Consider the following 14720-nt stretch of genomic DNA (forward strand, 5'->3'; position numbering starts at 1 on the left):
AAATTTCTGTAAGACTCTTTCAAATATATGTGAGTCACACATTCCAGTCTCTCTGAGAGAATGTCTATTTGGAGTGTTCGGGGATCTTAAAAGCTCTAAACAAACACAAAATCTATGTAAAATTTCACTTGCATCGGCTAGATTACTTGTTGCGGTGCACTGGAAACAACCGGAGCCCCCACCTATGCAACAATTATTTATTTCAGAGATGTGATCAACTCTATCTATTGGAACAAATCGCTCACTGGGATTCCCGAACACCCCAAAGAATCTCAAGCATATAGAGTCCTTGGCAAAAATGTTGACGTTTCACTGTATGACGAGATCAACTATGACTATTAGTCCCTTGATTCACTTAGGTACTTTAAATGTTGCAGTACATATGTTACATACACTCACCTAAAGAATTATTAGGAACACCTGTTCTAGTTCTCATTAATGCGATTATCTAGTCAACCAATCACATGGCAGTTGCTTCAATGCATGTAGGGTTGTGGTCCTGGTCAAGACAATCTCCTGAACTCCAAACTGAATGTCAGAATGGGAAAGAAAGGTGATTTAAGCAATTTTGAGCATGGCATGGTTGTTGGTGCCAGACGGGCCGGTCTGAGTATTTCACAATCTGCTCAGTTACTGGGATTTTCACGCACAACCATTTCTAGGGTTTACAAAGAATGGTGTGAAAAGGAAAAAACATCCAGTATGCGGCAGTCCTGTGGGCAAAAATGCCTTGTTGATGCTAGAGGTCAGAGGAGAATGGGCCGACTGATTCAAGCTGATAGAAGAGCAACGTTGACTGAAATAACCACTCGTTACAACCGAGGTATGCAGCAAATCATTTGTGAAGCCACAACACGCACAACCTTGAGGCGGATGGGCTACAACAGCAGAAGACCCCACCGGGTACCACTCATCTCCACTACAAATAGGAAAAAGAGGCTACAATTTGCACAAGCTCACCAAAATTGGACTGTTGAAGACTGGAAAAATGTTGCCTGGTCTGATGAGTCTCGATTTCTGTTGAGACATTCAAATAGTAGAGTCCGAATTTGGCGTAAACGGAATGAGAACATGTATCCATCATGCCTTGTTACCACTGTGTAGGCTGGTGGTGGTGGTGTAATGGTGTGGGGGATGGTTTCTGGGCACACTTTAGGCCCCTTAGTGCCAATTGGCCATCGTTAAAATGCCACGGGCTACCTGAGCATTGTTTCTGACCATGTCCATCCCTTCATGACCACCATGTACCCATCCTGTGATGGCTACTTCCAGCAGGATAATGCACCATGTCACAAAGCTCGAATCATTTCAAATTGGTTTCTTGAACATGACAATGAGTTCACTGTACTAAAATGGCCCCCACAGTCACCAGATCTCAACACAATAGAGCATCTTTGGGATGTGGTGGAACGGGAGCTTCGTGCCCTGGATGTGCATCCCTCAAATCTCCATCAACTGCAAGATGCTATCCTATCAATATGGGCCAACATTTCTAAAGAATGCTGTCAGCACCTTGTTGAATCAATGCCACGTAGAATTAAGGCAGTGCTGAAGGCAAAAGGGGGTCCAACACCTTATTAGTATGGTGTTCCTAATAATTCTTTAGGTGAGTGTATGCGGCCATAATCTCTACTTGTACCAAGGGTTCTGACACTGGTTAGCTTGTACAGTGCCCTCGCCCCACCTCCTACCTTCCCTGGTAACCCCGCTGTTCTTTTGTTCTACTATTACGATTTCTTTTCAATGATATATGGCAAGTTATTACAGTGTAGACCTCATTTAATCCTGTATAAGATGATCACTGTTAGGCTAGTTTCACACTAGCGTTCGTCGGTCCGCTCGTGAGCTCCGTTTGAAGGAGCTCACGAGCGGACCCGAACGCCTCCGTCCAGCCCTGATGCAGTCTGAATGGAGCGGATCCGCTCAGACTGCAACAGTTTGGCGGCGTTCAGCCTCCGCTCCGCTCGCCTCCGCACGGACAGGCGGACAGCTGAACGCTGCTTGCAGCGTTCAGCTGTCCGCCTGGCAGTGCGGAGGCGAGCGGATCCGTTCAGACTTACAATGTAAGTCAATGGGAACGGATCCGCTTGAAGAGGTCACCATATGGCTCAATCTTCAAGCGGATCCGTCCCCCATTGACTTTACATTGAAAGTCTGAACGGATCCGCTCAGGCATCTTGCGCACTTAGAAAATTTTCTAAGTTATTAATGCAGACGGATCCGTACTGAACGGAGCCTCCGTCTGCATTAATATGATCGGATCCGTTCAGAACGGATCCGATCAAGCGCTAGTGTGAAAGTAGCCTTACCAGCACTGTATACTTCTCTCCTTGGTTATGATGCCAATGTTTGAACTCATGTACTATTGTTCCTTGTATATGTCTTCTAAAAGCATTAAAAACTATTTTTAAAACACACTTCAATGGGGCCCCAAAAGACGCTGACAGCACTCTGTGTGCTGTCTGCATCCGTTGCTCCATTCTGTGCTTTGCAGACAAGAATAGGCAGTTATATTAAAGGCTGTCTGTGCCATTCCGCAAATTTGCGAAACGCGCACGGACGCCATCCGTGTTTTACAGATCTGCAATTTGCGGACGGCAAAACACACCATAGTCGTGTGCATGTAGCCTAAGAGAAACAAAATAAGAGTATTGCAGGTTTGACTTTTACCTTTTATCCCTAATTATATGTAACGTTATTGCTCTAGTGCGCCATCTGCTGATCGTGAACGAAAGTAGCTTGCTTCTTCTGGTAAGGTCTGAACAGTCAAACCAGCCGATCGCCTATCTACAGGAGGGCTGCCATGAGGATGTCTGCTGTCGTTTTGTCCGGACTCCTCCGTGTCACTAACTGTAGGAAGGCATCACTGTGCCCCCGCTCACTCGCCAGGCCCGAGCGGCCATCCGCATGTTGGCACAGAAGAGGTGTTCACCTCTCGCCAGCCCTGTCCGCTAAGACCCTGCTCCATAAATTCACTACCAAATCCAAGTAAGCAGAGCGCCACCTGCCGGCGTCAGTGAGTTTTGCTGCGGTTGGCATACTGTCCTTTACATCCGATGTCGTGTAACCCTTTGTTTTCTTCACCTCTGTCTGGACAGAAAGAAGCCTTGGTATGACAGTCCCTCGTTTCCCAGGCCGGTAAGTATTGTGTGGTTACATTTCTGCAGGGGCCACAATTACCAAAGTGTAACCCCCCCCACAGTAAAGAAGGGTCGATGTGCTCTGTGTTTGCCCAGTTTGTGCTTTTCTGACACAGTTGGTACTGTGTGGATTTCCAGTTGCAGATGGTCTTTATCAGAGTCTGTTCACATGGAGTGAATGTGCTGCAGTTTTTCTCTCTGGACTTGCAGCATGTTACAGTAGCAGCAAAGTGAATGAGATTTTAACCTGCGGTGCAATTCTTTCTGTGGACTTTGCAGTGCATAATGCGACATCCATGGTAATTCTGCCTGTAAAATTGGATTTTCCCTGAATTTCGTTACACATTGTTCTGCAAATTCGCGCAACAGGCACTGAAGCTCTAATTCTGCGTTGGTAGCAGCGGCTGCACGTACATAACTGTAGCAGCGCATGCGCAGCTGGTGCTCCTGAAGCTGAATTTGAGCAGCTTTGCAGGGTCCATATTGTCAAGGCCGTGCGTGGCGAGTCGTCCAGTTCTGTCAGTCAGGTGGGCGCTGTTTTACCGCGTGGACAGCCCCTTACAGCTGAAGACCTCTTAATGAGAGATTGAATCGATTCACTCATCCCTACTTTAAAGGTACGGCAATCTGTCAGCCCGATTTTGCATTATAATCTACAGTAATATGTGCGTAATACTGCAGAAAAGGAGTCCAGATCACTATTTTTATTTCCTTTCTTACTGCCCCCGGTTCCCCCACTGTCTGCGCTCAGGACTGCTGTGCTTCTCTGACATTATGGAGAGGACTCGTGCGCATGCAGTCCTGACAACTCTGAGCAATGACAGCGGAGGATTGGGGGGGGGGGGGGGGGCTTAAAAAAATGACCTGGACTCCATATCTGCAGTACTACTCATGTATTGCTGTAGATAATAGTCCAAAATCGGGGTGACAGATTTCCTTTAAAGGCTATGTACACCTTCGGGCGCAGTTATTTTTTTTTTTATGATTGTATTTTACTCATTTTGGGCTAAAAATAATTTTTTCAGTTGGTCATTATTAAAAATATTCAGCCATACTGTCACAGAGGCTTAACTGTTTTTCTAGCAGTGTGAATTGTACTTTTTACTTTTACTTTGTGCTGGTCATGTAATAAATAAATCTCTACTACTAAGGCCTCTTTCACACGGCCATTTTTTTTTTTTTTTCGTTTATGGGCCTTTTTTTGCGTTCCGTATACGGAACCATTTATTTCAGTGGTTCCGCAAAAAAAACCTGAATGTACTCCGTATGCATTCTGTTTCCGTTTTTCCGTTATGTTGAAAGATAGAACATGTCCTAATATTGCCCGCAAATCACATTCCGTGGCTCCATTCAAGTCAATAGGTCCGCAAAAAAAACAGAACACATACGGAAATGCATCCATATGTCTTCTGTATCTATTCCGTTTTTGCGGAACCATCTATTGAAAATGTTATGCCCAGCCCAATTTTTTCTATGTAATTACTGTATATGCCGAACGGAAACACAATGGATCCGTAAAAAAACGGACCGCAAAACACTGAAAAAGCCATACAGTCGTGTGAAAGCATTGTCAGTGTTTTGCGGGACATTTTTTCCAGATCCGTTTTTCAGTTTTTTGTTTCCGTTTTGATTCCGTTTCTCCGTTCCGTTTTTCTGTATGGCATATACAGTAATTACATAGGAAAAATTGGGCTGGGCATAACATTTTCAATAGATGGTTCCGTAAACGGAACAGATACGGAAGACATACGGTGGCATTTCCGTATGTGTTCCATTTTTTTTTTTGTGGACCATTTGACTTGAATGGAGCCACGGAACGTGATTTGCGGGCAATAATAGGACATGTTCTATCTTTCAACGAAACGGAAATACGGAAACGGAATGCATACGGAGTACATTCCGTATTTTTATTTTTTTAGAGACCATATACGGAAAGCAAAAAACAGCCTGTAAACGGAAAAAAAAAAACGGTTGTGTGAAAGAGGCCTTATACTCTCCTCTACTTTCGCTATTTTAGTTGTTCTGCTCCTGTAACATAGCGGAACAACAGAAATAAGTAGCGGTGATGTAAATGGCGCCTTAGACTTGTAAAGTTGCATTTGTATTAATCTAATACTACAAGAATTTCAACTCCCCTTCTAGATATGGAAGGATAAGTGTGATTCTTTTTTCAGTGACATTTTTGCCCATCTGCAGGATTTTCCGATGGTGCTTTTCAGAGTCTGTAGAAGTTTTCTACCTGCTGGCTTTCTCCATAATCCGCTGTAGGGTTAAAGGGCTCTTTCAGCCATAGTAGATCATGTCCTATTGCTTGGACCCTCATGGATCGGTAGAAGTTCCATCTTATACTTCATTCATGTAATATAATTTATACTGCAATTTGTTTTCATTGGGTTGCTTTGCAGGATGATAGGCCGCATGGGTTAATGAGTTTGATGAAGGCACAACAGAAAGAAAATCGGGGAAATAATGCTCGTGTTAAGATTCTGAATTCAATCCTGTACAAAGCGTTGACCGGTCTGCTGAGCACGGCGGAAGTCAGCGAGGAGGTTTTTGATCTTCAAATTGAACTATCAAAGGTAAGCAGCTCCTTTTTAACCCCCTTCCGCAATTTTATGTACACGTATACCATGGAATGTGGTTAGTTGCAGTATTGTCACATACATGTATGCCATGGAGATCCCCCGCAGAAGCCTGGCTATACTTGACAGATGGGGTCCTGCAGCAACAGCCGGGATTAGAGATAACCCATTAGATGCCGTTGATAACATCCACAATGACTGACCTCTCTGTTTCCCCCCTACCCCCTGCACAATGCACTCACAGAATGAATGGGTTGCTAAAACAGCCATAGGCCCAACATTGGCTTTCAGGCCTCCAAGGTGTCTGAGGCAGGGTCTATTTGGTTGCCCGTAGGCAGGGGCGTAGATAGAAATCATTGGGCCCCATAGCAAGAATTTAGATTGCCCGTTCCTAGTCCCTCCCACTATGCGGCCTGGCTCCTCTCTCTACCCTCCCTAACTTCTCCCCTGCCCCACCTCATGCAACAGTATTTTGCTCTTCAAAATGGCAGTACTAATGCCGGAACCCAACAGACCCATTATAGTAAGGCCTCCTGCACACGAACGTTGTGTGCATCCGTGGCCGTTGTGCCGTTTTCCGTTTTTTTTCACGTGGAAAAATCGGAAAATGCACCGTTTGGCAGCCGCATCCGTGAGCCGTGTTTCCTGGCCGTGAAAAAAATATGACCTGTCCTATTTTTTTCACGGCCAACGGTTCACGGGCCCATTCAAGTCAATGGGTCCGTGAAAGAACACGGATGCACACAAGATTGGCATCCGTGTCCGTGATCCGTGGCCGTAGGTTAGTTTCATACAGACGGATCCGAAGATCCGTCTGCATAAAAGCTTTTTCAGAGCTGAGTTTTCACTTCGTGAAAACTCAGATCCGACAGTATATTCTAACACAGAAGCGTTCCCATGGTGATGGGACGCTTCTAGTTAGAATACACTACAAACTGTGTACAAGACTGCCCCCTGCTGCCTGGCAGCACCCGATCTCTTACAGGGGGATATGATAGTGCGGCACCTGAAGGGGTTAATTGTACTATCATATCCCCCTGTAAGAGATCAGGGCTGCCAGGCAGCAGGGGGCAGACCCCCCCCCCCTCCCCAGTTTGAATATCATTGTGCGGCCCCCCCCTCCCCTGTTGTTAACTCGTTGGTGGCCAGTGTGCGCACCCCCCTCCCTCCCTCCCTCTATTGTTTTAATACATTGGGGCCAGTGTGCGCGCGCCCCCAACCCCCCCCCTCCCTCCCTCTATTGTTTTAATACATTGGGGCCAGTGTGCGCACCCCCCAGCCCCCCCCCCCTCCCTCCCTCTATTGTAATAATAGCATTGGGGCCAGTGTGCGCACCCCCCCCCCCCCCCCCCCCCCCCCCGATCATCGGTGGCAGCGGAGTAGAAGATTTTCATACTTACCTGGCTGCTGCGATGTCTGCGTCCGGCCGGGAGCTCCTCCTACTGGTAAGTGACAGCAATGCGCCGCACAGACCTGTCACTTACCAGTAGGAGGAGCTCCCGGCCGGACACAGAGATCGCAGCAGCCAGCAGCCAGGTAAGTATGAATCTTCTACTCCGCTGCCACCGATGATCGGGGGGGGCACACTGGCCCCAATGCTATTATTACAATAGAGGGAGGGGGGGGGGGGGGGGTTGGGGGGGCGCGCACACTGGCCCCAATGCTATTATTACAATAGAGGGAGGGAGGGGTGGGGGGGTGGGGGGGCGCGCACACTGGCCCCAATGCTATTATTACAATAGAGGGAGGGGGGTGCGCACACTGGCCACCAACGAGTTAACAATAGGGGAGTGGGGGCCCACTGGCCACCAATGAGTTAAAAACAGGGGGGGGGTCTGCCCCCTGCTGCCTGGCAGCACCTGCCAGGCAGCAGGGGGCAGTCATGTACACAGTTTTTTTGTATATTCTAACCTGAAGCGTCTCCATCACCATGGGAACGCCTCTGTGTTAGAATATACTGTCGGAAATGAGTTTCACGATGTAGCTCATATCCGACAGTATATTCTAACATAGAGGCGTTCCCATGGTGATGGGGACGCTACAAGTTAAAATATACCATCGGATTGGAGAAAACTCCAATCCGATGGTATAACAGAACTCCAGACTTTACATTGAAAGTCAATGGGGACGGATCCGTTTGAAATGGCACCATATTGTGTCAACATCAAACGGATCCGTCCCCATTGACTTGCATTGTAATTCAGGACGGATCCGTTTGGCTCCGCACGGCCAGGCGGACACCAAAATGACTTTTTTTTCATGTCCGTGGATCCTCCAAAAATCAAGGAAAGACCCACGGACGGAAAAACTGTCACGGATCACGGACCTACGGACCCCGTTTTTGCGGACCGTGTAAAAAAACGTTCGTGTGCAGGAGGCCTAAATGGGATCTGGTAGGTTCTGGCGGTGTTCAGCATATTTTGACAAGAATCTGGGGCATTAGATGATGTAATACCACCCAACTTTCCTGCTGTCCAGCATGGCACATGCGCAGAGACATGAGAAAAGTGTGAGGAAGTGAGTGCCCCCCTTCCCCCATCCTCTGTGTCATGCAGGACAGCTGGGAGACACTGACATTACTTGCTATCCTGTATGACACATGTGCAGAGACAGGAGTCTCTGGGAAAGCTGGGTGAACCCCTCAGTTACTATTAGACTGACTTACCCCATATTTAATAAGATTCAGCCCTTAGCAACCAGTCTGCATAAAACTGCAATTTCCCTATTCAGTTAAGATGGCCGCCACTGCCCTCCCCCGAGGCTAATCCTGCCTGCCCTCACTAGCCAGTAACAATAGCCCCCCAAAAGTGTCAGTGACCACAGGCCTCCCCCTAAAGGGTTAATCTCCTGCAGCACAAAGGGGTCCTCTTACCACGTTTCTTTCATTTATACACTGAGCAGACGGCAGATCTCCCTTCCCTGGTCTGCGCTGCTTCCACTCTGCATTGTCCCAGTCTGCTGAGTGAGGGAGCGTCTACCAAGCGCAGGGACAGGGAGAAGTGCATACAGCCCAGGCACTGTTATCAGCTGCTGGGGAGGACCTGGCTTTAATCATTTACTTACAGTCCCTGGCTGTCAGTAATGTGACCTTGCACACTGCTGCTCCCTATCAACACATAGACGGACCCTGCCTAGCAATCTGATTTTAAGCACAGGTAAAAGTAGGCAGTACAGGGAACAAAACTGTGGAATTAAGGGGTAATTGAATACACAGTGAAAAGTTTAAATAGGGCCACCAAGGAGATATTAATAACCACAATCCACTACTCCAAAAAATATATATATGACAGTTATACTTTAATATTTTTTTTTTTTATAATTTCAGGTGTCTGTAACGGTGGACTTTTCAGTCTGTCGTGCCTATTGGTTAACCAGCGGCAATAAAGAAACTGATGCTGAGATTGAAACAGTTCTTCAGAAATGTGCTCCTTGTTTTCGGTACTGCATTTTTTCATATTTTTTTTTGCCTCCTTTGTATTTTTGTGCAGTATTTTATTTTAAAGGGAGTCTATCAGCAGTTTTGACCATGCAAAACTGCTGACAGCATTAGGTAGGGGCTGGGGAGTGCAGAACAAGCATATTATCAGGAGTAGTGTAAATATTAACTTTTATTCTGCCAGGCACTGCTCCTGCAAGTGCACTGGAGGTGGTGCTTTGTTGTGCAGTGCTTTCTGCACTAAGCTGCTTCACAGCCCCTCCTACCTTCTCTGAGTGACAGCTGTAGTCATCTCCTGGTTGAATGCCACAGCTGTCACTCAGAGCTGAGGGGAGGGGTGGTGAAGCGGCTTAATACAGAGAAGAGAGAGCACTTCACAGTGAAGCTGCACCTCCTGGACACTTGCCGGAGCAGAATCTGGCAGAATAAAATTCATATTCACACTACTACCTATAAAAAAGCTCCACAAAAGGTATTACATAGATAGTGGCTCACCCTACCTGTTATCGCAGATAGGTGCTCTCACTATGCTGTGGTTCACCCCAACCACAATGGATTAAAGCAAGAATGTGTTGTATAGTGGGCACTCAATATCTGGCGCTACACATTGGGTACAATGTGGACAATCCACAAAAGGTACGTTTGTCCTTCTCTCCCCAGCGGCCCTACTCCTCTTTAATTATATATGCATATATTATGACATCAGGCGGCCCACTAGGTATCGGCCCTTCGGGAAGTTTCTCAATGGCTTCTATGGCCAGTCAGCCCTGCCAGTGGTGAGGTAGCCATATACAGCCATATACATATACAGCAATCAGCCATCATATTAAAACCACAGAAAGATGAAGTGAATAACATTGTTTATCTTGTTACAATGGCACCTATCAAGGAGGGGAATTTATTACACAGAAAGTGAGAAGTTAGTTCTTGAAGTTGATGTTTTGGAAGCATGACATTTGGTCGAGCAAAGGGAAAATGGCTCTTTTCAAAGTCTATGGGGTTCACAGAAATGGCTGTGAATAGGAGTTAAATGTATTTGCTGGACAACTCCTAGGGGAGCTATTAAAAAATAAAATAAAAATGTGTTATATATATTTCAAATCGCCTCCCTTTCCCCAAAATTTAAAATAAAAAAAGCATAATTAAAAAAAATAAACATGAGCATCACTGTGTGTGAAAACGCCTGTATTAAAATATATTTAAAAAAATGTGATGGGGTACCAGTAAGGAGAGACTAGTTGGGACCTGGGAAATGTTGGAGCAGGGAATCAATGAGGTGAGTATCACTTTTATTTTATTTATTTTTTAACTCCATTATGACCTTTTTTTTTTTTTTTTTTTTTATAATAAAAAAAAATTACTGGCCAGACAAAACATTTGAATGTTTAAGGCTACTTTCACACTTGCGTTTTTCTTTTCCGGCATAGAGTTCCGTCCTAGGGGCTCTATACCGGAAAATAACTGATCAGGCATATCCCCATGCATTCTGAATGGAGAGTAATCCATTCAGGATGCATCAGGATGTCTTCAGTTCAGGCTTTTTGACTGATTAGGCAAAAGAGAAAACCGTAGCATGCTACAGTTTTATCTCCAGCCCTAAAAACTGAAGACTTGCCTGAATGCCAGATCCGGCATTTTTTCTCATAGGAATGTATTCGTGCCGGATCCGTCCTTCCGGTCTGCGCATGCGCAGACCAAAATAAGGTAAAAAAAGTAAATGCCGGATCCGTTTTGCCGGATGACACCGGAAAGACGGATCCGGCATTTCAGTGCATTTTGATCAGTCTTACTAATGCCATCAGTTGGCATACGCTTTGCCGGATCTGGCAGGCAGTTCCGGCGACGGAACTGGTTGCCGGATCTCTCTGCCGCAAGTGTGAAAGTAGCCTAATGAAGCTATTTTGTATGCAAAGTACCGATACATTAAATACATCTGATTCATATTTTACAGACATCTTCTTATAACTCATCAAGTTCTTGGAAATGTTCCGACGATTGTGTTTTTAAAAGACCAAGAGGATGCAAAAAGACAAGAGGTATGTGTAATAATGTTTTCTGAACAAGGCCTATGGTGCCAGTGATAAGAAGTGTGAATTGTCCCTAATAAGATGCTTTTGCAAGACTTATTTAAAGAGGTATTCTGGTTAAATCCTGTGGATAGGGGATAACTAATAGATCAGTGGAGGTCTGACTGCTCGGAGGTGCACCATTTGTGAGAACGTGGGCCCTCAAAATGAATGGAGCGACAAGCCTGTAAATAGGGGAAAATGTGATATAACCGGAAAGCCCCTTTTTAAAGGCTTTTTAAAGCAACTTTACAAACAGTCTAAATTGAAAATATCCTACCATTTAGAGTGTACACAACCTCAGCAAACCTATGTGTATCCATGGTAACAGACGGCAAACAAATCCTGCGTAGTCTGATCCTGCAGTCATCTCTTCATCTATCCCCTGGTTTTCCTAACCTACATTTGGTAGATTAGAAAGAAGTAGGGGATAGATGGAAGAGAATGCTGATTCTTTGTTTCGATTGAATATTAGAAGGGGTCACAGAAGAGACTTATTCATGTTACCAAGACAGCCCCAGAACAAGCAGTAACTAATACACACATTACTGCAGCCCTATTTGAAATGTACATATAATTATTTTCTTTTATAACTTGCATCCTTTTATAGTTATAAATATGAAACCTTACATTTTATTTTCAAATTATAGATTGAAGACTTATTGGCAACTCTAGATTTTGGAGACAGTAATGACCCTGCAGTAAAAAGCAGTGATATATCCAGGTATTCTCATTTTTGTTTACTTCTTTATTTTTCAGATGCTTCTTAAGATAGAAGTAGAGAAATATGTGTATGTGACATTACATTTCCTTTTACATCATGTAAAATTGTGCCTGTGGCACCAACAGTGGGTGTCAGCCGCAATATATGGCCAATATCTCAGTGCAGCGGTCTGGATTTCCCTAAGTGGTTTTCCCATAACTAAAGCCCCAGGCTTGCAATGTCTTTGAGGGCATTAGGTATTCAGATCCACAAAAGTTTCCACGGTAAAAAAAAATAATTATAAAACGTTTTCTCTCCATAAAAAATGTCCTCATTGTGTGCAGTTTTCAGGCTACTTTCACACTAGCGTCTTCCTTTCCGTTATTGAGGTTCGTCATAGGATCTCAATAGAGGAAGAAAACACTTCAGTTTTGTCCCCAGTCATTGTCAATGGGTACAAAACTGAACGAAACGGAATGCACTAAAATGCATTCCATTCCGTTTGGTTGCGCTCCCATCGCTGTACGCAGCGTTTTTCTGTCCGCGATGTGGTGCGGAGCAAGACAGATCCTTTTTCTCTGACATAATAGAAAACTGATCCGTCCCCCATTGACTTTCAATGGTGTTCATGACTGATCCGTCATGGCTATAGAAGACATAATACAACCGGATCCGATCATGACGGATGCAAACGGTTGTATTATTGTAACGGAAGTGTTTTTGCAAAAAACGCTAGTGTAAAGTAGCCTTAATTTCCCACGCCGTCCCGAATACTAAACGGACTGCGCAGGCGCAGGATTTACTGGACAAAGAGGAGAACTCTCCATTCAATCAACTGGACCTGGGCGTGCCAAAGGGTGCGTAGACAGAGCCTCTAGGTGCTGAAGCAACGCCCTCATAGCACCTGGAGGCTCATTAGCATATTTTAAAAATCTTTATTTTAAGAGAACGGCAGGGAGATATAAAACACACTGTTATGTACTGCTGACATTAGCCCATCACTAATGTCAGTCAGCTACATAACGTCATTTCTGAGGACAGAAACCCTTTAAGGCTGTAATGTAACAAACTACGGAATATATTTTTATACTATGGGCGTTTTCGCACATGGCGACATCCATGATATATATTTTTTTTTGTTTTTAGGTGTTTTTTTGTTTTGTTTTTTACACTTTTTTATAGTTCCCATAGGGAACTATAACCAGCAATCATTAGATTGCTATTCCCATAGACCCCAATGCACTAGCATTGGAGTCTGTGAGAAAATGGCTAGTTTCCTATGGAACCCTATTACAAGCAAGCTCCATAGGAAATACAATGCAGCAGCCTCCTGTCATTCACAAAGACAGGGGCTGCTGCACACAAGCTCCGGGCTCCTCCGATCGCCGCAAGGGGGAGCCGGAGCATTACCAGAAGCGCGCGCTGCTGGTGTTTCACGCGCTCAGATGCCTTGGTCAGGATTGACCACATCATCGGCATTAAATGACCCCAATCGGCATTACTGTCGGTTACGGACATTAGCCGCAGGTGTTTGCTACAAGAAACAGCAGGCCTCCTGCGGCTTTGGCACCCTCTCCGCTCAGGAGTGGGCGCTATCTTTAGACCCAGCCAGCGCCGTACCATTACAGCACTGGTCGGGAAAGGGTTAAAGGGGGTTATACCATGATTAATGTAAAAAATGAAAATTGGACATCATACAGTACATTACTAACTCTTTCTAACAAAGCTAGAACCAGCCTTGTACCTCACATGGATCCAGAGATCTCCCCATTCATTGCTCTGCTAGATTTATATCAAGCTGACAGCTCAGGCTGTGTGTATTTTCTGCTGGAGCTAAGGGAGCGCTGAGACACGCCCCCTCTCACAGCTCAGGAGGCAAGTGAAGGATGAAACTGAGCATGTGCGGCCATCTCAGTGAGCGGGACAAAGAAATAAGAGGAAAACAAACAGCAGATAGCGTTATGCAGATACATTTCATTGGATAACTCAGTGGCTATGGTCAATTTTTTATTAAATTCAATTACAAAAGAATTCAGATCAAGGTGCTGGTTTAAAAACTAGAATATTTTCTGTGGGACAACCCCTTGATTAACTATTTAATTCATCTTTGGTACAGCAGTTGAACATAATAAGAGAAGTCTCTAATGCATAAAACATTCTGTTTAATACTAAGACAATTTACTGCCTTGACCTTGTAAAATGATGGTTTCTGTTGTTTTTCCATTAACATCTGGAACAATAGCATTTATTTTTTTCATGTCCATTAATCTTTTTTACATTTAATATATCTTATTTGTTTCAGGAAGCAGGATGCTACACCCCTTGCCGAATTGTCAGCGCCCTCAGCTCCTAGTATGTTTGGAATAGACCATAATGAATTTAACAAGAAAATTGCAGAGTACAAGAAAAGAGTGAAGGAGAAGCAAATCGAAAATGAAGCCACTGAATTCTCACAGCAGCAACAAGAACAGTTGGCAGAGATTAAAAAGCAAAAGATTCGAAAGAAAAAATTGAAAAAGCAAAGATGGACTGAGCTCAATAATGAGAACCCACAATACTATTTAATTGCCTCAGACAATGACTTGTCCTATGACGATCAGGAGGAGTATGATGCAGAACTTGAGGAGGACACTGAGGACAAAGATGATGGCAGCAGAAAGTTACACTAACCACTTTCCATTTGAACAGTGTATAAATAAAAGTATACATGTGTATAGATCTTCCACGCTATCCATATTGTCTGATTTATAGTAATAAAGTAATTGTTAACTAACTGAAAGTGGACTTCTAAGA

General features: G+C 44.6%; 1 protein-coding gene across 1 annotated transcript; it reads left to right on the top strand.

Annotated features, from left to right (window-relative positions):
- The first annotated feature begins 2711 nt into the window (after positions 1–2711).
- On the top strand, positions 2712–14650 carry RBFA (ribosome binding factor A). The gene is made up of 7 exons (XM_044294177.1): positions 2712–2988; positions 3099–3138; positions 5546–5719; positions 9048–9160; positions 11110–11194; positions 11875–11948; positions 14230–14650. The coding sequence occupies exons 1-7, from the start codon at positions 2804–2806 to the stop codon at positions 14594–14596; spliced, it is 1038 nt and encodes a 345-aa protein (XP_044150112.1). The 5' UTR covers positions 2712–2803; the 3' UTR covers positions 14597–14650.
- The last annotated feature ends 70 nt before the right edge of the window (positions 14651–14720 follow it).

The sequence above is a fragment of the Bufo gargarizans genome, chromosome 5, assembly GCF_014858855.1.
Source record: "Bufo gargarizans isolate SCDJY-AF-19 chromosome 5, ASM1485885v1, whole genome shotgun sequence".
Classification (NCBI taxonomy): Eukaryota; Metazoa; Chordata; class Amphibia; order Anura; family Bufonidae; genus Bufo; species Bufo gargarizans.